This window comes from Agrilus planipennis, unplaced genomic scaffold (genome assembly GCF_000699045.2).
Source record: "Agrilus planipennis isolate EAB-ADULT unplaced genomic scaffold, Apla_2.0 scaffold45, whole genome shotgun sequence".
In the NCBI taxonomy this organism is placed as follows: domain Eukaryota; kingdom Metazoa; phylum Arthropoda; class Insecta; order Coleoptera; family Buprestidae; genus Agrilus; species Agrilus planipennis.
Genome location: NW_020438890.1, coordinates 660,275 through 686,841, shown reverse-complemented (window position 1 = coordinate 686,841; position 26,567 = coordinate 660,275). Strand labels below are relative to the sequence as shown.

Below are 26,567 nucleotides of genomic sequence, written 5' to 3'. Positions count from 1 at the left end.
TCGCAAATAATTAAGGACGTGGGTTGTTCTAGTTTTAGGGAAATGCGAAGATTAGCTCCGGATAGGAAAGAGTGGAGGTTCGTGTCCAACCAGTCTTAGGACTGACGACGTTATGATGATGATTCAATTTGGTAAGGACCATAAAAACATTAGCTCTTATTAAAGTTATGACATCTGTTATGCACGACGTAGGTAATAGCTATGAATATGTATCTAAATTATTTGCGTGAAAATTTGACTCACTCGGATCTATAGTTTTACAATAACTAACATTTCATTTTTTTTGGACCTTTTTCAAGTGCATACCCTTACTTCAAAGGTGATCACATAGAAATTTTTAAAGCAGATTTGAAAACTTTGAAGCTTTACTTAAAATCCACACAGTTCATTAATGTGATCTAAAATGCTATTAAAATGGTTTAAGACGTATTTGTGCTCTTGCGTTCTACTGAGTATTCGAATGCGTTTTAAATCTTTTAAACTTTTCACAGCATTTTAGAATACAGATTTTAAGTAAAGTAATTAGTTTCCAAATCCGGTAGTACTACCAAAATGTTAGGTTCATCTTTGTCAGTAATTTTAATCTGCCAAGTTACTCTTGGAGTTCTGATGGTCGATCAATACATTTACAAGGATTTAATTCATCTACTCCAACTAAGAGCTTCCGAGTTGTTGCTTCTAATGGTAAGTGTAAATAAATGTGAGATGAACAAATAGTGATGACAATTGTTATGCTCTTGATTTATCTTTTTCGAGTATTTATGATGGGATGTTGAGGTTTTACGCTCTATAGATGAATATCATCAGTAATATTCCACAGATAATCTTTCATTCTCTTCTGACTTCATTTCGTTCTTCTCATTTTTCTCACCACCACTCATCCATTTCCACGATTCCTGAAAGGAGGCTGAAGAGGGCCTTCCGCCCTACCTTCCGGCGTAGTCTGGAGGGACTGCCCGCCCATCAGCATTAGTGACTGGTGGGAATGAAACACTCAAAAGCTTTTTTTTCCTGGTGAGTTACCATTTACCCTCTTTCCTATATGCAAAGTAGTAACTTCGGTATTTGTTTCATGTTTTTAAGATGTGTCAACCTGCTAAATGCCATTTCGGACTGCTATGCGATCACCCGCGTAAGTTAGACTGGTTTATTGAATTCGTAGTAAATCTTAATCTTACATTTTTATATTATTTATTAATAATGATTACGAATACCTAATACTAAATTTTTCAATGGCATTGGTAGTATCATATTATTATCTATGATTCACCTACATACGTATTAATGCTCTGTTTCTTGAAGCAATGGGACTTACCGCCTATATGGTGCTTTAACCATTACCATGGAAGTACTTTTTATGACAAATTTAGTCAATATGCCATTATAACGATTTGTGAGCGATACACACTTGTTTACGCTTTAAGTCATCCTTCCGTGTGAGGGCGTTGCGATCGTGGCGGAGCGTATGTTATTTGAAAATAGCACATTCCGGCGTGTATGAATAACGTAACGCTTGAGTTACCAAAATAATGCATGGACTGTATAATTAGTCATTTTCCGCAATATCCTTGCGCTACATTGCTTATTACGAGCACATATCGTAAATGATTTTTTACTTTAGTTAAAATCAGATTTCATATAGACAATTTGCAAGTATTCCTTTTAATTTTAATCAATAAAGATTTATTATTGAGGCATTTTATTATTATAATTGAACGAATTGAAGAAATAAGACTACATTTCGTTAACTTTGCGTATTTTAAACCAAAAAACAATGAACTTTATTAGAATTCTACACGGAGAAAACGAAAAAGGAAAATTTACCTAAATATTAAAGCGATTTTTATAATTTATCCCACTAGCCCGTTGCTTCGTAAGCGAAAATAAAATCCCAGCAGAAATAAATTTACTAAGTATTTTAGTTGATATTACAAATTAAATTGTAATAATAAAGAAACTTGAAATTATTTTTAAAAAAACATGTTGAAATTGAAATTATTTTAAGTTACCTAATAAATTATACTATTTTTACGGCAAACTCAGTCATTTACAATCGAAAATTGTAATTTTTGCGTTGAAATAAAAATTTAGTTTCTCCGTGCATGAATTTCATTACCATTTGATTGGCGTAATTTAGTTAATTAATACAGGATGTAACTGAACTAAGTGCAGAGCTTACAGGAGACGAAAGGGTACCTTAAAACTATAAAATTAAGTAGATGTTTGCCGTTTCGAAATTTTACCCTTCTTGAGAAAAACGTATCTCAAGGTATAGACGAGGGTCAGTACGGCCCTGAAAGAGAAATAAGGCAACGAAACGCTGCATTCAATTGGTTAGTAATTAGCACTATCAGTTATTGACACTGCGTTAGTGAATCACTGTAAAAAAGTTGTTGTTGTTACTGTGGGCGACATTACCTCTTCTCTCATGAGCCATTTAGGGAGGACGAGAGGAGAATGGAAACCGGGAAACAGATTTATTCAAGCTACCGAGTTGCACAGAAGTTCTAATACTTTTATTCCTTTATTTCATAGAAAACAAACCTAATGTAAATACAAGCAAAATATACTTCATTTACTTTCTCTAGCGATGTGCCCCTTGCAATGCCTTGGATGCACGCTGGCAAAATCCTAGGTAGGGAGAAAAAAAAAAAAAGCTCACTATACTCTCAACTCTTGTTAATTAAACATACTTTTTCATACAGTACCTGCCAAAAGTTTTGTTCAATCATGAATAGTAGTGCGAGTCGAAAACAAGCATTCAAACCTTTAATATGTCTTTAAATATAAATAACCATCTCGTTGATATTTTCAGTAGTAAATAGTACCAAAGGAGCAATGCAATTGTAGTGGATAAAATGGTCAATTTTTCCGTGCAGTACTGTACGGATTATAGGCCGGTTCACCAGTTAAGAGTTTGGCCGAGAGTTGTTTCCTTTCTTTTCTGGCCTAGTGCTGTTCTTTTCTACTTTGCGCCGGTCAGACTGAAGGTCACATCGCATACAGGCAATAAACGAAGTATACCACCGCGACAATGTGGCGAAATCTAATGAAACAGTTGCAGCATTCCTATCATTTGCAGCGAGTACAAACCTTACAGGAAACTAATTTTCTACAGTGAATGCTTTAAATTTTGATTAAGTGACCGGTATTTTTAAAGGGTAATGTTTCATGATTGGTATACAATGTTTTAATCACGCAAGTATAGAAGTTCTATTGGTTAGAAAATGAGATGAGAAATTTTCAACGACAAATGGAAGCAGAGCAAAACATTTAAACCGTATAAGTATACATCATAGGCTAAAATTCACAAATAATAATAATTTTGGATTAGTAATTAAAGTTGTTTTAACGACTGGTTTACACAATTGTACGAACTGATTATATTTTGTCACATATTATTTTTATACATTAAAGTTTTAATGGGCACCGTTATTCATTGCGATATGAAAAATGTTAACAAATCGCTATAAAACTACTGGACGTAGATCAATAAATCATTAAAACAAATGTGAATTTTGCAGAGTACATTATGAAGTGATTGTTTTATATATTTTTTATTATGTCTATCAAAACTGTTTGCTTAAAAGCCAAACGTTCAATTTATAATTTCAGGTTAAAGATGCAAAAGTGTAACTATTTAGAGGAAAAAAGAACAAATTAAAAATGACATCTGTATAAAGGAAGGAAAATATGAGAAATTAAAGATATTTCTAGTGATAATATAATACGACTTTCGTTATACTAATGATGAAAATTACATGAAAGCTGACATCGTCTTCAGGCCCGTCGTAAGAGGGCGTGCAAAGCGAACATCGCACGCGGGCGACACCTTTAATGGGGCGGTAAATTAACATCATTGTACAAATTTTTCCGTTGCTTTTTCCGATTTTTTTCCCAGGGAATGTTTTCCTAGATTTGGACGGCATAACTTTTATTGCACGCGGGCGCTCAACCGGCTAGCGGCGGGTCTGCTCGTCTTTTAGGTATGGTATTTTATATTGTACCCATTGTACCATTGTAATATGAAGAACATCTGTGCAAAATTTCGTGCTTCTTGACTCGACAGTTCGGGCTGTGCCTTGATCGATACTCCAAACTTTGAACCCCATCCTCACTTCTTTTACGGGTTGAATATTAAAAAATCTTTTTTCTGTACTTAAATACGTTACATAAGAAACTTCCATGCAAATGGTCTCTAGATTTAGGTTAGGTCAGATGAGTTATGCATTGATGCATATTATATAGATAATTTTACAGTTATTGAAGGGCTTGATAATACATTCACTGTTCTATATACGTTTAATCAAAAACATATAAAATACCTGTGCTTGAAAAAATGAAACCCAAATTTAATGATTCTTATATTTAATAATTTTGGTTTTGATTTTATTAGATCTCAGCAGCGCGTCATAGGCAGTTTCCGTAGATTACTGACCACACCGAAGAATCTCCTAAGGAGAAAGTTTATGTAGGATCCATTTTAGCTCCATACGAGTTTCTTCAATTTGGTCAGTTCAAATTATATTGAAATTGCGAACTTAAACGTTCTAATCTTGCCTACTATCACGTACATATGTAAGCTACGTCGTCGATTCAGTTGAAAATACAGAAATCGCAGCAGAGACTTGTCTAACGCTTGAAATACTTCAGTAGCAGTAAATACCCACCAGATGGCGATTCGTTGGTAATTTTATATTCTTATATTTTATGGTATAATTAGTCTGCATTATTGCAGATTTAATAAATGAGGGGTAACATCATTAGTATCCAATGGAACTGCTTCAAAATAGTCATGTTTTGAAAAAGCAGTAACACTTCTGAACCTTCTCCTCATCCTCCTCCTTCTCCTCCCTCCTCCTCGATGTAGATGCTGTCTTAATTAGATATTATATCAACTTACTTTTAAACAGTTTCTTCGATTTGGTCCTTGATTTATCGTCTATGGTGATGAGATTTAATGAGATCCATGACCGGCAATTTTGTCAGATCACTGACCAAGAATTTATGCTGCTCTTAGAAGATCTACTTATTTATAATGTTCAATTCTTGCTACTGTTTTGTTATTCATTTTATTTTTTCTTTAAAGAAATCGTTTTATCCAGTCCGGAGTGTTACCTACCATGAGGGGCATAGATTCGTGCCTTTTAGACACTTCTTTTTGAATACATGCCTGAGTCATCCTAAGAACATCCTATTTGTAGCTTAGAATGTATTTAAATAGCATTTATACATATATTCTGTCTGTTCAAAAAGTATTGCCAATTTTATGTTTTTTCAAAATTTATTTATTTATTTCTGAATATGTATATTCAAAGTAATCCCCACCATATATTATTATTAGCACTTCAAAAAATCTTTTTTTGTGATCTTGTTCAGCTCCTCCATCGATGTCGCTTTTATCTCCTCGATCGTAGCATAGCATCGTCCTTTCATGGGTCTCTTCAGTTTCGAGAACAAGAAAAAGTCACATGGGGACAGATCTGGGGAACACGGTGGCTGCGGCATTACTAGTGCATTGTTTTTGGCCAAAATTCATGCACAACCAACGATGTGTGAGCAGGGGCCTTATCATGGTGCAAACGCCAATTTTCATTCTTCCACCAATCCATGCGTTTCTGGCGGATTGTTTCGCGCAAATTTTGCATAAGTTGCAGGTAATATTCCTTATTGACCGTTTTACCCTGTGACAAGAATTCATGATGCACCACGCCCCTACAATTGAAGAAAACTTGGCGCTGTTTTTTCGGTCTTGGCTCGTGCGGCAGTTTCTATTGGGATGATTAACAAAAGCTTCAGGTAACTTCACCATATGCCACAGTCAACATTCGGAATGCGTCCGCTCACTTAATTTTGTTTTCCACACAAAATTTGATACAGATTCTTTGATCCATTTTTTTGAATAGGCAAAAATCGAAGACGAGCCAAAGCACGTGCAAGCAAAGCAGCTGTCAAAAATGAACTGAACATTCAACATGGCGGGACATGTCGGTATAAGTGAGAGACATGAGTACCAATATAACGCCACAAAAAATCGAATATACATAACCCGGAGAAATTCAAAATTTGCGATACTTTTTGAACAAACCGCGTATGCGTACAGCAAAACCAAACACAAAGTGAAACTGATGTATGTACCTATATCTGTTGATGTGATTTAAGATTTAATGTCGGTAGTTGAGATATAAACAAAACCGGAAATTTACGTTACTTATTACGTTATTTACCAACGGATTTCTGTACAACCTGCAATGAATATTTCAAGAAAAAGTGGATGGAAAAGCAGCTTTGAAATAAACAACATTGAGGCATATGATGGGAACTAACACGGTAGAATATTTCAAAATTAATGCTATCTATAAGAAGCATTTAAAAGGCGGCTTAGGGCGTTATTTAGAACAAGGATGTGCGCACGTTGAATATTTATAGCAAGCCGTCGAGTGAGCTCTGGCACGTTTGTCTACTAAGTCAGGACTAGCAAGCGCTAGCGCCCTATCAGGCCGGGCTTTCGTGAATGTCGAAACAGCCCTGACCTTTGGTCTGGAATTTCTATTGCGGATGCAAATCCACTTGTACAGTCAGCAAAGACAAGGCAAACAGCGACGACAGCTTGTATAGCTCGACGACGCGACTAACCGTAAATAGATCAGCGGAAAAGGACAAATTGTTTTTACCACCCCTCATTTTTGTACCAATAAGTCACTTGTACTTTACAATTTGCAAGTTCACGATACTTGTTCGACAATCGTTTTACTGTTGTGGATGTAATAAAAGTCAAATGTTGAGTCTCTTGTTTTTAAACTACCTTTGAATTGAGTTAGTAGTCGTTACGTTAAGTATGATTAAACAAGCATATAAACGATATAAGAACAAAGGCTTTCATGGCCGGAATCCATAGAATGAAGATTCGGGCTATAGGGCCGTGGTCTAAGTGGACTACGTATTGTGTCCAGACGTTTCGTTAGCTGGTAGTGCTGCGTTGACAACGTCAGTCGCTGTCGAGATTTCGAGATATAATCTACGTTCACTTCCACTGAGCCGCCGAAGCTGACGAAACATCTGGACACAATAGTTCACTTAGACCACGGCCCTATAGCCCGAATCTTCATTCTACTAAACCTATAAACTGGTCAAAATTCCAAAAAATAATTTTAAAAGGGGTGTGAACCAAAAAAACTACTTCAGTCCAAAACATAGAGAGAAACAAAATAAGAATAAAAGTCAAAAACAGCACTTCAAATGAATAATGGAGATGCGACCCTCCAAGGATTCCGAGTCTCAGTGCATAACATCGCATCATACAAGGTCCTCACAAGGACGACCCTATGTTGATATGAGTAGAACTGTTGCCATTTCTTTAAGGACCTGATAAGGAAATAAAAATTTGGGACCTAATAGGGAAATTTAAAGAACCCTATAAGAACCTGATCGTAAATTTATTATTAAAATAAGACAGTTTTAAGATAACAATAGATGTATTGATATCATTTTTTTGACATCGTATGAAAAGACTGGTAAAATTGTAATTGACATTTAACAAGAAGGAAAATCAATTTTTTCTTGCATAGTCATCTGATGATATTTAAATTCTAGCCAAACAAGTTTAGATCAGGATTGATCAGAATTTAATTATATTTATTCTATAAAGTATGAAATGATCTAATCCTGATATGCTCCTAGCGTGGAAAACTTGAATTCATCAATTTTTACTTTGATAGGATAAACTGTGGACATCCCTGATTTGGACCTAACAAGTATATTCTTATTTCGGATATCTTTATGCAATCCTCATTAGGACCTCAGTGGGAATTCCTTAAACTGGACAGCCTTATTAGGTCCTCACATATATTGGGCTAACCTGCTTGTAATTTCTAGTCGGGTACGTGCTCCGAGAAAACAGTACAAGTGCACTCAATTTAGCAACTGCTTAGTGCAAATCACAAAATTGTGTCCTTTTGTTTCGCCAGGTCCTTAACGTATATATTGTCTATCGTACTATCGGAAATCAGTGTTAAATCAAAGCCAAAAGGGTTGAAAGGTATTTTATTTCTTAAGAAACAACCACCAACGTTTTGCCTTAAGTTGTCGGGCTTTGTCAAGGTCATTTTTTGAAGTTAATAATGATACGAAGCAGATAGAATTCTACATAACAAATGACATTCACAATTAGAACTAAACAGGTATCTAAAGGATTCAAACAGTAATTTCTTGGCTTATCTTATGCCTATGTTTAACAAACATATATTTAAAATAACGAAGTTTTGAACTTTTGTAAATCAGCCTTCAAGGCGAAAATCACCAGATTCTCAAATTATTGATCCTTTGTCTCAAAATATTAAAGTTCCTGGAACATGCATATAATAATAAATATATAATATAAAATGTGAATAAAATTTCAGCGAAATCGAAAATGTGTCGGTCAGATAAATGTTCGATTTGTAAAAGTATGTCCCATATATATGGTAAAATAAAGAAATAATAAATTACAGGTTTGTATCTACTCTATTTTCGTTATTACAATATATGCATACATTTATAAAAAAAAATTAATTTCTACCCACATAGGACACTTACAAATAAAATGAAAAATTATGTCAATATAAAACTAAATCTAAACTCTGGAAGAGCGTTCTGTTTTCAGTGATTTTGTTTAAGAGATATGTCTCTCCAAATCGAAGGCTCAACTTCCAGGAACAAAATTAGAACAATGGAGTCTATTAGAAAACGGTACCAACGTCAGGAAGAAGCTACATCGTAAAAAACTTTTACATTAGTAACTTGATCAATTTTGAAATAATTTAACGTTGCTTGTGACCTTAAGGTGCTTTTTGCCCTCAATTTGGCTTTTATTTTTAGAATCATAAGAACGAGAATAAATTATGATTGATTTTAATAGTGCCCTATTCATGTACCAAAACAAGTGTTTAATGGACACGGTAAATGTTGATGAAGATAGAAATTACTACGCCATTCTTAATAAGGGCAATGCTTCCAGTTACTCGAGAAAAGCAAATGAGAAATGAAGACATACGTATTAGTAACTATTCACGCTACATGACTACTGGTGTATTTAATTTCCATATAAATGGAATGTTCATAATTGAGCTATCCCGTCCTCCTTGAGTTTATTAGGTAGATACTGTAAAAACCTATTATTTTTTCCAGAATTCTCTTAATATTAAACGAAATAGTATGCTACGAACAGGTGACTTAAATTTACATAAGTAAACAACAGATTTTCTGTAGTTTTTACTGTAAAAATAAGTATCATGTGAGATCGATATATATATGTTACAGTTAAAATTCGTTCTTAGATAGAACGCGTTTTTCCTAGCTAGAATTAGTTTTTACTAAATGCTTTTGTAAAACTAGAAATACCTAGTCAAAACTAGAATTTACCACTGATATATTTGATTTTCCGATAAAACTGGTTGGCACTTTGAGCTTTAGTTAAAGCTAGCACTAGAGAAAGCAATTTCCGCTTGAAAACAAGATATAGTTTTAAAAATATTTATTATAAAGATCTAGGACACAGAGTCATGTACCTAGTAATAATAATAATCTTATATTAATGGAACATTTTAGGGAACATCGACATAAAGTAATTGCGAACTGACAATATTAATTGAAAGTAAATAAAATAATCAAACAAGTCGACGGAACACAACCATAAAATTTAAAAAAAGGAACATTGTTAAGGAACGTTGGTCAACACAATAAAAAATAATAAACAACCTTGAAATTAAAAAAGGACGAGGATCTCGCGACCAATCAGAATAAGTTACGATGAATTAATTCAGTCGAAACTGTTTTAACTGACTCGCTTCGGAAAAACACGTTTTGTCTAGTAAGAACATTTAATTGATATTAAATTTTGAACATTAGTTAATTCTAGTTTTAACAAAGGCATTTAGTAAAAACTAGTTCTAAGTAGGGAAAAGGCGTTCTCTCTGAAAACTGGTTTTAACTGTAACAAAAAACCGAAATGAGGTTCTAAAGGCTTCATTTGATAAAATTTAGATATATTAATCTTATTTCCTTTGAAATCTTCCTCGCTTATGGTAATTATCTGGTTTCCGTTTCCATTGCGCAAAGTATCCTTAGGAGTCCTCAAAAGTCAGTCTTGATGGGAAAACGATGAGGAAACAGAAGACCAAGACATAACTAATATACGTATGTCCTAGTATTGGTCCTGCTTTTTAAGAGTAGGTACGTTGTTTATTAAAATTTTGCACTGTTCTACTTTCTTCTTTTGTTCGAAATAACATACAAACCATATTTATTAATTAGAACAGATTTCAGTAAAACTATTTAATTTAATACTGTTAAATTTCACAGGCAGATATTCGGGAACTTACTATTGTAAGTGGAATATCAGCACACGCGTTAAATTAATAAGGCGTGTTGTTTAATTCTTTGGTGGAAGGTAGAAAAAAATATAACTCTTGCAGCGAAGTCGACTTAATTATGTATTTACAATATATGTACAGAGTATCTCCAACGATTGATTACTAATGATTATACAAGTGCTCCTTGCATTGTGCTGACTTAGTTCAAGTGCTTCTTTTGAAGTCCTTGGTCACATCTTATATCTACAACTTAAAAACTAGGAACAAATGCCAAGGGTGTGGCGAATGTCACCATTGGTGATTAACCCTTTAAACAACTTTGTGGAGACGTACAAGGCGGGGCTTTCAAAACTCAAATATGTGGAAAGAGGGAAGTTTACAATCTGAGAAAGGATCGGCACATCAAAAAATCAACAAACGGTACTTTTAACCGTTAGGCTCATAAAAAATCACCCCATAATAAACTTGAAACTAAACTGGAATCGTAAAGGATTCTTCTTCAACCGTTACCTCTATAAAGTAATTTAAACATTGTACCGATGCATCTAAGGGTCTACTACCATACCGCCCTGTAAATTTGCAAACATTCTAAAAATTGTATGCAGGAATTTTATGGCCTGCAAAACGAAGAACGGTCTCTGAACAAATACTAAATGATTTTGATTATGTTTACGATGGTTAAATTACTTTGTTTATGTAAAATGTTATATGAATGATTCAAAGATAGATGTTTGAGGGCTTTTCATGACTGCCCTATGTTCAATGCCTTTAACTCAGTTCTAAAGTTGTCTCTTCTCATTATAAATGTAACAGTTTTCCCTGTGAGGGGATGGTAACGGTCCCTGATTAGATTTTGGAGAAATAGACGTTACAAAGCTACTGCTGAGGATCTGAATTTTGAATAGGGACGAGTACCGTTATCAGTATCCAAGCTGACCAAGGGCAGCGGTAATAAACTGTTGCCAAAAGATCAATGAAATAAATGGAATCAACATAGGTATACGTCTTAAGTCGCATCCAAAGAAGCCTTCACCACTAATTTTCTGTGGAAAGCGCATGCTTCTTTTGTAAAATATGTCAAATACCTGTATGGTTCGGTTGTACCATTTGGGCATTTTTACTTTTCATGAATTTTGCTCACTAGAAATTATATTTGTAGAGGGTAGTAATACAACAAAAATCAAGTTAAATTACATTTGAAAGTTTTATGCAGAATACTTGTTAATTTTTTCAAAATTAGTTTTAAATGCTTTTTTATCCATACGAATATGATATTGAAACTCACTATACGCCTTTTGAGTTAAATTTGGGAAAGCAGATGTAACTAAACTATTATTGATACTAAATTAAGCCAAAGTTCAAAGCGTTTAATTTTTTTTTTTTGAACTCAATTCGATCGGAAATTAAGTTCTCTACAAAAAAAAGTCCTTATAGCAAATTATGTACGATTACTAATTTCTGAGATAATTTCAATTTTAATGAAAATTTTGACATTTTTCCTAATTTCCATACTTTTTATGGATGAAAAATAATCCATAAATAATTCATTATCACAGAAGTTAGCGATCGTGTATAATTTACTATAAGGACCTTGTTCAGAGTTAAGACCGTTCTTTTTGATGCAGGTCATAAAGTTCCTGTATGCAGTTTTTAGAATACTTTGCAAACATACAAGACAGTGTTGTGTTTATTTGACCGTAGACTCTTCGAGGATGGCTAGATGCATCAGTTAAATACTTAAATTAGTTTATGGAGGTAACGGTTTAGAAAGAATCCTTTACGATCCCTAATATAGTTTCATTTTTATTATAGGGTGTTTATTTTATGAGTTTAACGTTTAGAAAGTGACGTTTGTTGATTTTTTGATGTAGCTTTTGCACAGGTTGTAAACATCCCTCTTTTCAACATTTTTGAGGTTCGAAAGCCCCGCCTTGTACGTATCCACAGAGTGGTTTTAAAGGGTTAATCACCAATGGTGACATTCGCCACACCCTTGGTATTTGTTACTAGTTTTAAGTTTAGATATAAGAAGTGACCAAGGACTTCAATAACAACCAAGCGGCATGGCCTAGAGGTTTAGACCATTGCTTAGCATTCGGCGGGACGCCGGTTCGATTCCGGGTCCGTCAGCCTTGGTCCGAGTTTTTCTGTGGTTTCCTTGGATCACTTAGGGAAATGCAGGCAGTAATATTCCACAGATAATCTTTCACTCTCTTCTGTCTTCATTTCGTCCGTCTCAACTTTCTCACCGGAACCACCACCCACCCATTCCCACGATTCCTGAAAGCAGGCTGAAGAGGGTCTTCCGCCCTACCTTCCGGCGTAGTCCGGAGGGACTGCCCGCCCACCAGCATTACTGGCTGGTGGGAATGAAACACCCAAAAGTTTTTTTTTTTTCAATAACAAGCACTTGAACTAAGACAAGACTTGCACTTGTACGGTAATCACTTGTATGGTAATCATAATTAATCATTCGTTGGAGATACTCTACTACTACTAAATATATATCTATAGTAATAAGTCGACTTCGCTGCAAGAATTCCACCATTCTACCTTCCACCTCAGAATTAAACAACACGCCTTATTAATTTAACGCTAGTGCTGTTATTCCCCTTACAATAGTAAGTTCTAGAATATTTGCCTGTGAAATTTAACAGACCCTTTTTGAAGGAAATTGAATTTCCTGCAAAATAAATAATTTATCGATTATTTTTCATCCATAAAATGTATGAATATTGAATATGAAGAAAAATGTCAAATTTTTCATTAAAACTGCAATTATCTCAGAAATTAGTCATCGTACATATCTTGCTACAAGGACTTTATTGTGAGGAATTAAATTTCCGATCAAATTGACTTCAAAAAAAAAGTTTTTCAAACGCTTTGAACTTTGACTCAATTTAGTATCAATAGGCTCAATTTGAGGAGCTTAAGGTATCGACTTAAAATTTTGTCCCTTGGCACAGTTTCTTTTTTTAGTATAATGAAAAATATTTCTGATATTAATTAAAATAATTAAAAAAAGTAGATTTTCGGTCCACCCTAATGGATACTTAACAATTTCCTGGCAAATTTCGCTTGCTAACTTATCAGTGAAGAAAACTTCATTTTATGTTGAAAAACATTTATGCATAACTAAAAAAATTCACTAATATTTAATTTTAGACAAAATATGTAAATCTTAATACAGTTAATCGTATTATTTTAGTGTAAAATAGATATATCTACAACATTGGGGTCACATTTGTAATAATAAAAAGAAAGTTATTTACATATACATAGTGGCAACTCTAGATATCACAAACTAATTTGTGATTAAAATAATATTTATTCAATTGTATATATGCTAGCGATGCAACGGAAGTGCCAAAGCGGGAACAGAAGCGGAAACGGAAGCGGAAGTGTAATGATTTTAGGTGACTCATTAATGCAGTAGTGGTGCGCCTTCTTCGCAAATATTTACTCCTACATCGTTATTATCAACAAAATAATTCCAAATAGAACTTCTTTTTGACTTCAAAATTGCACTTTTAATTTACAATTTACACCACTGAGTAAATACTAAACAAAATAAATAAACACTACAATTGTATTAGTATTTTCAAAATGAAATTATTAGGAGAACTAGCTAAATTGGAGCTAAAAGTTCTGGGTGCTTTTAGATTAAAGTAAGAAACTATAAATATAATAAAATATAGAAAATATCATACGAAATACTAGGAAATAGATTCAGGCCCTAAACTGTAATAAAGTTGTTTGCGCAATGACAATATTATTTTTAACAAAACTAGTTCGTCTCCCCTATCAGTCACTGTGAGTTCGAAACTGTTAGCAGTTTAGTATCTTTTGGTGGATACTATTTAAAAACCAAGAAAACACTAACAATAACAAACAACAATTTATAACAATAACAAACGAAAACACAGGTAACAAAAAGGCACAATGAGTGAAACATACAAACGAGAACAAAGTGACAGAAAGAACAAGATAATACTACAATAACAATAACAAAAATAACAAAAATGAAAACAATACAGATAATAACAGAAACACTTACAAATGGTAGTAGAGGCGGTAGACGAGAGACTGTCTAAAGGTATGAAATTTTGGAGTATTTATTGGATAGGGTTGTTGGTAGAGTTGGTAGAATGCTCTAGAATGAAAAGTAGTGAGAGAGAGGGTGAAGACACTAGTTTATAGGAATACGTAGAATTAGACAGTACAGAATTCAAGAGAAAGCAATTAAGGGTAAAACCAGATATTAGTATGGGAGTGCATGCAGGTATGGTTCAAGTTGGAATTCTAGGTAAAAGTGATTGAGAGAATAATAGAGTTTAGATTGAAAGGAAACCAAAGTATGTACAAGATAAGAAATTGAAAAGAATTGAAATAATGTCTGAAGTGAAATAATATTTGAAATGAAATAAAATTAGAAAAAATATTTACACACAAAAAAAACAATAAGAGTTATTTCGCCACAGCAGCATTGCTTCGAGTGGTCGAAATTCACTTTTGTGAACAATTTGTTTAACCACTTTCTCTGTGTTAAAAATTGTTTCAAAAATTAAATTTAAAGGAATTGTTTGTAAATAGGTATACAACACATCGTACACATCAGCATAAGAAATTGCTGATACTAACTACGTAATACTACTTTGCCGTATGCTGACAGCACTCATAATTTCCCCTATATATAATATTTTGCTGGCTATAACGCTGCATTGACGCTGATATTTCTTAAACATAAACGGTTAATAATAATAAGTTCACGACATTACAAAGAGTACCTGCCCAACACGCAGCTTTGCAACGGGCAATTTCATTTAAACTGTGTTTTGAAAACGATCAACTTCAGCCACCCGATAAAAGTAATAAATTTTTACGACTTGTTTTATTGTTCCTATATACTGATTTTCAAAAATCTGAGTTAATTTAAGTTCCGATAAGCTTCCGTTGTAAAAATGCGGAACCAGATGTAAAAACGGATGTGAAAATGTATGCGGAACTTCCGTAATTGCGGAAGCGGAAGCAGAAGTGTGTTACAACACTAATATGTGCTATTATAATAACTTATTTTGTAAATAAGTGCATGTATTGTCATAAAAAATAAAACTAGACATATGCAAATAATCCTTTCATTTACAACTGTCACCGGTAATTATTTATTAAACCATTTGAAAATTTTCAATAAACAGACCGACGTGGCGCAACGAGAGTGAGAATTTCATTGCTTAATTAATCAGCATCTGCAATCAATTCTTACTTGATTCTAACGTATTAAGAATATCGCACTTGAACCGTTGTAGTAAAGTCTATAGCGCTGTAGCAAATCGACAAATAGGTTAGGTTAAATAAAATAAATATCAATCAACTTTGAACCCGATCTGTTTTCCAATCTCTCAAGAGAAGTTTATTTATCCTCCACGCCAATTCTAATATAGACAGACACCTTCGTCTTTTTATCCCTCTAAAGACTGACATTAATAATCCGTTTCCGACTGAACACTAATTTCCTTTTAAATCTCCCTTCAACAATAATTTAAAAGAAAGAAACTTTGAAACTGTTACATTTAACATAATTATAAGAAAATAAATAAATTACGGTTTAAGTTGCGACTAACGGATAAGGGGGATGGTGAATACCTTTATACGAGGGTGGATTGATAAGTTTCCGGCCTAACCAAGAGATGACGCCACTAGGCCTACCTTGAGGTGACATTCTATAGTACCATCCTTGGATAGCTTGTAGCTATAGTTTCAGCCCGATCTCCTTGCTAGTGTAGGTTTGACAGCACGCTGAACAAGACGCCTCTGTGGTTTTCGTAAAAATGGAAAAGCAGGAAAATCGTGCTGTCATCAAATACTTTTATTTGAAGGGGTTAACGCCGAAGGAAATTAAAAAAGAGATGGACTCAACACTGGGGACATCCTCCCCGTCATATTCAACCGTTAAGCAGTGGGTTTCCGAGTTTAAAAAGGGTCGTGTGAGCACCTCTGATGGGCCTCGCTCAGGACGCCCCGTTGAGGTCACAACTCCAGATATGATCGAAAAAATTCATCAAATAGTGCTGGGAGACCGCAGATTGAAAGTGCGTGAGATAGCTGAGACCTGTAAGATGTCATATGAACGTGTGCAACATATTTTGCACCAACATTTGCATATGGAAAAGCTCTGTGCAAGATGGGTGCCGCGTTTGCTAACAGTCGACCAAAAATTGATTCGAAAAAACATTTCTACCGCAAATTTGTCATTGTATAAGCGTAATCCAAGCGAATTTTTGCGTCGATTCGTAACCGTTGACGAAACGTGGGTCCACCACTACACTCCTGAAACCAAAGAACAGTCTAAACAGTGGATTGGACCAGGGGAACCAACTCCAAAGAAGGCAAAAACAATTTTTTCGGCGAACAAGGTTATGGCTACTGTTTTTTGGGATGCAAGAGGTATTATATACATTGATTACCTTGCAAAGGGTAATACTATCACTGGTCAATACTACGCAGACTTATTGCAACGTTTGAGCCACGAGGTGAAAATTAAACGACCTCATCTGGCGAAGAAAAAAATCTTGTTTCATCACGATAACGCACCAGCGCACACGTCAATCGTTGCGACGGCTAAAATCAACGATCTAAAGTTTGAATTGATGCCGCACCCTCCTTACTCTCCAGACCTAGCCCCGAGTGACTATTTTCTGTTCCCTAATCTCAAAAAATGGCTTGGCGGTAAGAGATTTGCGGACAATGAAGAAGTAATCGAAGCTGTAAATGGTTATTTTGAGGAGCTTGACGAATCAGTCTATAGAGATGGCATTAATAGACTGGAACACCGCTATGAGAAATGTATCAGCCTTGGAGGAGATTATGTTGAGAAATAAAAAAAAAAAATTTTTAAAAACCTTGTTTTTCTTGGTCAGGCCGGAAACTTATCAATCCACCCTCGTACCTTTGAAGACGTCATGGACCTTTTTCGTTTCTAATTATTAATTTCTTTATAAACTCTAATAAAATATAGCTACAAAAAGTGTGGTGAAAGCCATTTGCAGAAGTTTGCTAACAATCGTGAGTTCATTGTTTAAGGGGTTGGGGAGTATTTTTTTGTTTGCTATAAAAAAAATTGACAAAATTTTAGTTTCTTATTTAAGGCTATGGCGATTTGGAATATATAATATTTGGTTGAAAAAGTAAATATTTTGGTAAATGTTCTCGGATTTACTTAAGAGTTAGTTCTGTGAGAAAATAATATAATAACCATTTTTTCTGCTTAGCTAAAGGGGTTGAAATGACCGTAAACAGACATATGCTTATAGACCTTGAAAACGCAAAAATGCATTAGTATATTTAGAACTAGTTCATGTTCGACTGAATCCCAGTTGAGACGTGTGTAACTATTTACTAGGAATCACTCTGCATATGAACTGTTGTGGTTTTGCTATTATTATATACCATTTTGCATTGTATTTACCGTTTTATATTTTATATTAGATTTGATTATTCAATTGTAAGTAATTTTAGACAGTAAATTGCTGCCATTAGTTTTGGTCAAAATATTAATTGACAATTGTTTAGATGTAAGATAGATCTAAGAACTGAATTAGCTAGTTATAATGCCAGGTGAGCGCCAACTAGAATAGTTTCTGATTCTGTGTGATGTGATAGGGGAGGAACAGACAATCAGTATTGCCTGCATGACCAAAACCATTTTTATTCCAAGTATTCGTATCCAACTTTACTTCCTAAGGAAGAAACTTCTGAGGCGGTGGCGTATCCATCCTCGTTAGGAATTCTTTAATTCATTGAAGTTTCGGTAACTTACGGCCCTCCCAGAATCATTTCCCTTTGATCCTTTTCTCCCTTTTCGGATTTCACTCTCCTTCAGAGCCACCAGATCCTATATACTTCCTTACCTCCCACAATCAACTTCCTGACAGTCTTAACTTCTTTGTCTTAAAAAATGCCACTTCAGATGGAGAAAAATCTGGCACGTGGATTCTTCGTACCTCATGAGAAACACTCAAAGTCTGAAAGAAACTGGTCTATCTTCACTCCCCTAGGCTGCAATCAGGTTCGCAAATCTCCGTACCTCAGTATCAGGTCACCTAAATCAGTCTATCTCGACACTCTCTGACTTCGCCCCTAAACCAAACGACGGTTTCAGAAAGCCCTGTCGCCTTCTACTCTAAGTTGCTTCTTTTTTGATCATTTCTAGTTTCCCTATTTTAGCGTGAGTGCCTACCCAACTCATCCGAGATGGGCCACCGATTCCCATTTCATTCCCCTTTCCGCCTAATGATCCCTTTCCAACTCTCAATCCCCATATCGCTTCCAACTTCTTCCCATTGAACCTTTCCTGGGATGTATAACCTCCGGGTTGATCCCTCTACTCGAGGAGAGAGGGGTTTTAGTCGGCAGGTGCTTCAGGGGGTGTCTTTTGAAGATTTCTCCAATCACAATCACAAACCTACGCAACGCCGCTACTGCGTAAAGTACTCCGACCACGCAGCCGACAGCAAGCCATTGAAGATGTTATTTATAGTTGATGACGAAACGTGTGGTAGTCAATTAACCTGTATGATGGCTAGCAAGCCCGGAAAACCACTCCTACTAACACCTGATCTAAAGCAACTCAGCTACACACCGTTCATAAGCGATTTCACTCATTATTAGGCATAGGATTTTCGGGATCGTAGCGCAGCGTGAATAAAAATGATCTGGGCCAGTAGCAAAATGAAAGAAAATAAAACTGCGGCAAAGTCTTTGGAACGTATATTTACAGAAGCGATAACTGGTCGCATGGACGGTCTAGTACCAAGTAAAACTTACATCTAAATTACTATACTATACACCAAGTTAACCCCCTGCGCGTCTCTTTCCCTCCGATATGAGACGACCAAAAAGAACCAGATTAATGTAATAAAAATTGGAAAGTTATCTCTGCTTAAACGCATTTTGCTAGAAAACTATTTGTTACCCTTCGGCCGCTTCGCTACCCTTGGAAGTGCAGGTAGTCGAAGGCTTTCGAAGTTTTGTGATAAATTCGGCGGGAAAAAGACCCAGAAGGTTAAGTATTCTATTTACAATTTCTACGAACTACAAACTCCTTAAATATAATTTGGCTCGAGGGTAAGTAGCGTGACCGCTACAGGATTAATTTCTGGGATTCAACTTTTGCAACACTGCTGAATGTAAGGCTTTTTAAATGGGGAGGCCTCATATGAGGATTGAAGTTTTATTCGTACCAATCACGCTTTAGTACTATCTAACATCAATGTACTGGAGGTAAAGTAATTTTAGCGAAAATTGAAAGTCATACAATGGCTATGTAGACATTGAAATATTCGTAATAATTTACATGGGTACATACCTAAACAGAGATATAGCCTTTTCAATATCGACATTAGATTCCCATTTAGTTCCAGTCAATTTATGTGATTTATTCTATTGCGCCTTTTGTATCTGATTTATAACAAGGTATTCCGTTAGAGTGTACTAAAAGTTCTCTGTAAGGTCACCTATAAAATGTAATTACTTTCAATGTGATTTCATTAAATTTGAACGTTTTCACAGTAATAATAATGGACTCTTTACTTGATTAACGAATAAACTTGCTGACTTCACGAGCATTTTCAATAGGTATGTGTCCTTTACTTTGACCTTCTTTGAATCTTCCAAGTCCAAACCTTAGGACTGACGACCTTATGATCATGATGACTATATTATTTATCACGTAAACTTCATACAGTAAAAAAATATATACCTTCAACTATACAAATGTATTTAAAAACAGAAACTAAAAGTTTTTTCCGAGTGTGTGATGGGCGATTTATTCATCATTTGCTTTTAAAATTAGTATTGTTATATATATTCGTCTTTATTCTTTTATTAAATGGGTGAATACTAAAAAAAAAGAACGTATGATTAAAGATACTTACAAAACATTTAACAGCTGAAAATTGCTCTGAACTGAACAAAATAATGGTAAATATCACAACTGAACCAATATAAAATTGATGAATTTACAGTTAGAACTAATAACTCAGCACAAAATATGCAATATAAAACACGATTTTAATTTTATCGGATGTTTTGTTACTATTAACAAATATTCCAGTAATATACAATACGTGTCAACATTAATGCCAAATGTTCATGAATATTGCGGTCCATTGTTTTATCAATATAAATAATGCAATCAATTTAGCATGAATGATTAACTTTTGCTGGTAAATTATAATGAAGGAAATAACAATACGCCCATTATTGCTTTAGATTAAGGTAACAGAAAATTGAAATAGTGTGTGAATTTCAACCCAGTTTATGAAGTTAGTATACGTCCAGAAAAGGAAATAAATTTCACATGATGCGGAAGCTGATATGAAACATAAAACCTAATTACCGAACAACTTTGAGATGTTAGAATCTTGCTCGTCAGTAATTGATTTTGCTCAAGCCCTATTCGGTGTTTTTAACAATTTTTTGTTGATTTCATAAATAGAACGGTCCGATACATGGTAATATGTTGTGCGTGGTAACTAATTAGCTTATTGTTGACCTAAAACGATAAATACAATGATGTATATGCAACATGTTAATGATTTTATTTGAATGATTTAATATGTTTTTATTGTTTTAATACCCCTGACTGATGAAAAATAAAGACTGGTGCCGGATCTGATCATAAATATTTATTTTACGTTCGCGAACGGTTAACTTTGAAATCTTAAAAATTGTTAATAGTGTATGTATATGTCTCTATGCATGTGAAACATGATGGACAGTTGCTGCTGTGGAAAAGAAATGTTTTTCACATACATTATTATAAAAGAATGCTAAAGGTACCATGGACAGAAAAGGTTAGAAATGAGGAGGATTTAGAAAGAGAACGGCAACAGATGGCTCTATGGAAGTCAATAAAAAATAGGAGTAAAGAGAGGCAGAAGTAGAGGTAGACTTAAGTCGGATTCATCATCATCATAAGGTTGTCAGTCCTAAGACTGGTTGGACACGTACCTCCACTCTTTCCTATCCTGGAACAACCCGCTTCTTTAACTATTTGCGAACAGTAATCTAATATAGGTCTACCTCTACCCCTCCTAACTCCTGTTTCTACCTCTAATATGTCTCTGACTAGACCTTCATGCCTGAGAAGGTGTCCTACCAACCTATCTCGCCTATTTTTTATTGACTTCCATAGAGTCCTCTGTTCTCCTATTCTTTCCAATACCTCTTCATTTCTAACCTTTTCTACCCACGATATCCTCATCATCCGCCTATAACACCACATTTCGAACGCTTCTAACCTTTTCTTTTCCGCCGCTCCCACTGTCCATGTTTCGCACCCGTACAACGCCGTGCTCCAAACATACACCTTTAACAACCTTTTTCGAATTTCTAAATTAACCGTTCGCGAGCATAGAAGTGACTTCTTTTTATTAAAGGCGACACGACCCTGCGCTATCCTCTGCTTTATATCCCTACTACTCCTTCCATCCTCACTTATCTGACTTCCTAGGTATCTAAAATCAGCCACTTCTTCTAATTTTTCGTCTCCTATCTTTATATTCGCTCTTTCCCTACTTTTTCTTCCCTTGCATATCAGTATTTTAGTTTTACTTTTATTTATTTTCATACAGTACTGATCTGTCAGTACCGCTTCCATTTTATTTAAAGCTATCTCTAGGTCCTCCTTGCTAGATGCTAATACTGCTATATCATCTGCAAATCTAGGCATACTAATCTTTTGCCCTTGCACATCTATCCCTACAGTTGTACTGTCTTTAATGATGTTGATCGCGTCTTCGATGAATAGATTAAAAAGTAGCGGTGACAGTGTGCATCCCTGTCTGACTCCCTTCCTAATATTTACTTCTCTACGATGCATCCCTGGCTCTATAACTGCCTGTTACTCTTTATACAAACTAAGTATCACTCTTCTATCTTTGTAACTCATCCCTATATTACTCTTTGTAAATAGTTACAAATGTAAGTTGCTTCAGTTTTCGAGAAATGCGAAGATTGATTCAAGATAGGATAAGACGAAGGTGCGTATCTAATCAATTTTCGACTTAACGATGATAACGCTGCCTGACCATTTTTGTATTTATTGACTAACTCAGCTCTATGTTGTTATCAAATATCGTTCCTTATTTTCAAATTTGAGAACTAAATGAATTGCATGACAACCTCATATACAGCTGAAGCCTCATGCATGCTCAATTCTGGACCTTTTAGATTTATATTTATTCGTCATGTGTTGACGTTGGGAGCTTTTTCTTCTTTCTTCCTGGTCATAGTCGAGACAAGACGGACCTTAGATTTTGCGTGAGTGCTATGATATCCACTTTTATCCGAACTAAGGTTTTTGAGATAAGTATATTATTGAGTTGCCTTTTTTCTTTTTATATAGTAAGTATGTCAGTAAATATTCGATTTTTTTTAATTCAAAAACATTTCGTTTTATGCAGTGTTGATCTGATACATTTTGAATGTTTAACTTTTAAAAATGTTACTAATGACTGACTAATCCAATTTTTCCGTAAAGTTTATTCCCCATGAGCTCTTTTTAGAATTTTAAGGTTTGATTAATTAATTAATACTTTGCATTATCAAGCCCCTTAAGTTTTTTAGGTTAGGGTAGCTTTTACCAGAGAATATGAGTTTCTACCACTTATCTAAGATGAAAAATTTTCTAGAGGTGAAAACATTTTTTAAAAGCATCCTGGATGCAAAATACTGGAGGAAAACCTGTAACTCCATATAAGAACCGGTGATTATTTGAAGCTCTGTTAATCTTCTACTTTGTAATATTTTGTTGTTGACCTTGGTTATTTTTTGGTAGACAATCTTCATTAGTCCAGTTCCCCATATATTTCAGGATTACATCTTATTGAATCGTTTTATTACTTTATCTGGAAGTCCTCATTTATCAAGTAGAGAAACTCAGCAGGGGGGGATCCTCAAGAAGATACCAACTTTAGATAGGTATTGTTTTATGTATAGGAGTTATTTGTAAATTTTATGAGTTAAACAAATCTTCTAATTGTTAATTTGGTTTTGTACGCGTACTTCGAGCTAGCAAAGTGGAGCCCGAATTTTTGTGGTTTTAAATAATATTCATTTTTTATGCGTAAAAAGTCTCCAAAAATTTTCGCACCACACACGCCAAACAGTTTTTAAATGATTTGCGCCGCACCAATAGTGATTATTGTGAAAATTCAAAATTGCATCCCGATTTGTCTGTAAACAACACCCTAATATAAAAAAAAAATGGAGATATGTACGCATTGTCTTGTTACTGAGCTACAAAATTCAGAAATAATTAAAAAATCTCGTATTAAATTTTTTACATTAGTAGATTATAAACTTGTGGTAGGTAGGGATTGCATCAATAAGTCACGGCTAGAATCCGGAAATCCAGTTTCTTCACACGAAAGCCGTGAAAGCCTACATCAACTTCAATGATAAACTAGATCTCGTACGGTGCAGGATACACCGATCAGAAATTCAGACAACGATTCGCACACCTTCGTGTGTAGCATCTAGCATTTCGTAACCGTTACCATTACAACTCCGGATGGGTTCATCAAGCCTCGAACTAAACTCCTTATAAGTGTTTTTAACACTAAAATTCCGACAAATACATGTGAAATCCTATGTTCGGCGAATGTTTTGCCTTACCTGTAGGTGGTCTAATCGTATAATCGTAACCATGGAACCGCTTTCCTTTATTTGGCTGGTAGAGAATAGGGAAGTTATGCTTTGAACCAACCTTAGTATATACAAATATTATCGACTTCTACAACTCCGGAACGTTCATATACGTAGATGTACTGATAATAAATTTTATCGGATCTTTAGCTTCATAACACATACACGTGCGGAGGATTGTTCTGTTTACGGATAATTGGTTAACCAAAATGCCGAGCACAAATCCAATATGAAAGACACTCTACATCGGATGCAGTAGCCGTTTCCGATGCAATGATATATATTTTATGAGCCCCGAACCGCATATGAGATAATTTGATTTCAGGGAGCATACCGAAGCATCCGGTGCAGCTAGTTTCATTTGTGGATTTGTCGTCAAATCCACAACAAGTTCAAAAATAGTCAATTGCAAAGCCGCTATTGTTTAAAACATTTTTGGAAAATTAAGGCGGATTTATATTATACACTACTGGAAAGTCGCTTAATTTTTGACACTGTTTTTTATTCAACTTGTTTTATGTGAATAAAATATATTTTAATCATTCTTTTGCATCAGTAATATATACGTACTGTAGCGAGCACCAGTGTATCTGTGTGCGATCGGGCACACGTGTGCATGAACGGCTTATCGATTCGCCGACTAGCCGCGGGCGCTTTTCTTCATGTGCGACGTATTTGTAAATGTATGTGTCGTACCTGCGTTCAGGGAAAGCAATTAAATAGTTTAAAGAAAAAAATAAACTATCCGGAAGGTTCCCGATGGTAAACAAAAGAGTATTTAAAGGAAGAGACGATCGCCCAGAGAAGAATAAATAAATTGACAGTGATAGCAGTGAAATAAATAGCGCAGTGAATAGTGATATATCAACAGTAGTGTAAATAAATACAATAATTCTTAACCTAAGTTTACTAATAATTTAATAGTGTTTTTAAGTTCTTTAATAAATTAATGTAAATTCATTCTTAGAAGTTAATTTTTTTTAAACCCACGAACACTACAATATTAATCTTGCATTGCAAAAACCTAACTTTATATGTACGTAGGTCGCTGGACTCGACATTTGTAAGGCAACTTTAGATCAACTCGATAAAAAATTGACAAATTCGAAGGGAAAGTTCTGGTCTCTTGCTGTCGACATAACAAACGAATCTGAAGTAGTTGACGGTTTCGAATGGATCAAGGAACACTTAGGTCCTGTACATATCCTAGTTAATTGTGCCGGAATCGCCAGGGATAATGATCTCATCGATGGCGATGCCCAAATGTGGAAGGATGTTTTGGACACGAACGTTTTCGGCTTGTGTTTGGCCACGAGAGAAGCTGTCAAGCACATGACGAGCAATGAGATCAAAGGTCATGTCATACACATAAACAGCATTTCCGGGCATACTGTTCTGCCCTATTCAAGGACCAACGTCTATTGCGCTTCTAAATATGCCGTAACTGCACTGACAGAAACTTTGAGACGCGAAATTGTCCTTAAAGGTCTTGGAATCAAGGTGACCGTAAGTCTGGTTGACAACGTAACACTTACGATCCCATCAGAACCTTTTTTCTTTTAGAGTATTAGTCCAGGACTTGTGTCAACCAATCTGTATGAGTCCGCAGGTTTTCATCCAAAAGCTATCAAAGCTATCGGCAACCGGCCTAGTCTTTATCCCAAGGATATAGCAGACGGCGTTTTGTACGTCCTCGGCACCCCTCCTCATGTTCAAGTAAACCATACAATTATCTGAACTTGTTGCTAGCACAAGACGCACAGAAAGTCAAAATTAAACTATATACAAAATATTAATAATAATAATTATTATTATTATAATTAGTTCTTCCCCCATATCAGTCACTGTGAGATCGAAACTGTTAGTATCATTGCTTCGAGTGATCGAAATTCACTTTTGTGAACAATTTCTTTAATCACTTTCTTTGTGTTGTTTGTAAATAGATATGCAACACATCGTACACTGCAGCATGAGAAATTGCTGATACTAACTACGTAATACTACTTTTGCCCTGTTATATATAATATTCATTTTATAATTAATCTGGTTTTATCTTTTAGGTTCATGAGCTGACCATTAAACCTGTTGGTGAAATAGACTGATTATCTGCATTTTAATGATTTAAAATGATCTGAATAAACAATAACATTGTTATGTTACGTATGTTATGAAACGTCGACTTTGAAATAAATAATTATACAATAATCAATAATCTGATTTATTATTCAATTTAAATAAGTGAATTGGTAATTTAGAGAGAAACTACTAAATTTACTGTACAATTCGTTAAAGGTTGTTTGATTCAAAAAAACAACTTGAACCCAAGAATATAGAGAAGTTTGTATCACGCCTAACGTATTTCTTACAGCACGTACCGAAAAGTAAACGCTCTGGCTAGACGATGCTCTTGTGACATCACGGAAAAAACGCTGTGTCGGCATAGAGCAGCGAGATATTTTCTTGGATATTTTAGTACTTTTAATACTTTAAGGTTCACAGAACTTTCTTTAA

General features: G+C 34.8%; 1 protein-coding gene across 1 annotated transcript; it reads left to right on the top strand.

Annotated features, from left to right (window-relative positions):
• Positions 1–552: 552 nt before the first annotated feature.
• LOC108737071 (farnesol dehydrogenase-like) lies at positions 553–26,228 on the top strand. Its single transcript, XM_025981849.1, has 4 exons — positions 553–684; positions 25,101–25,562; positions 25,620–25,772; positions 26,117–26,228. The coding sequence occupies exons 1-4, from the start codon at positions 553–555 to the stop codon at positions 26,156–26,158; spliced, it is 789 nt and encodes a 262-aa protein (XP_025837634.1). The 3' UTR covers positions 26,159–26,228.
• The last annotated feature ends 339 nt before the right edge of the window (positions 26,229–26,567 follow it).

Bases quoted from the DNA above. Each gene is read 5' to 3' on its own strand.
- LOC108737071 (XM_025981849.1), top strand. From the start codon at position 553: ATGTTAGGTTCATCTTTGTCAGTAATTTTAATCTGCCAAGTTACTCTT. The intron at 685-25,100 runs GTAAGTGTAAAT...ATATGTACGTAG, and splicing joins CCGAGTTGTTGCTTCTAATG to GTCGCTGGACTCGACATTTG. The intron at 25,563-25,619 runs GTAAGTCTGGTT...TTTTTCTTTTAG, and splicing joins GTCTTGGAATCAAGGTGACC to AGTATTAGTCCAGGACTTGT.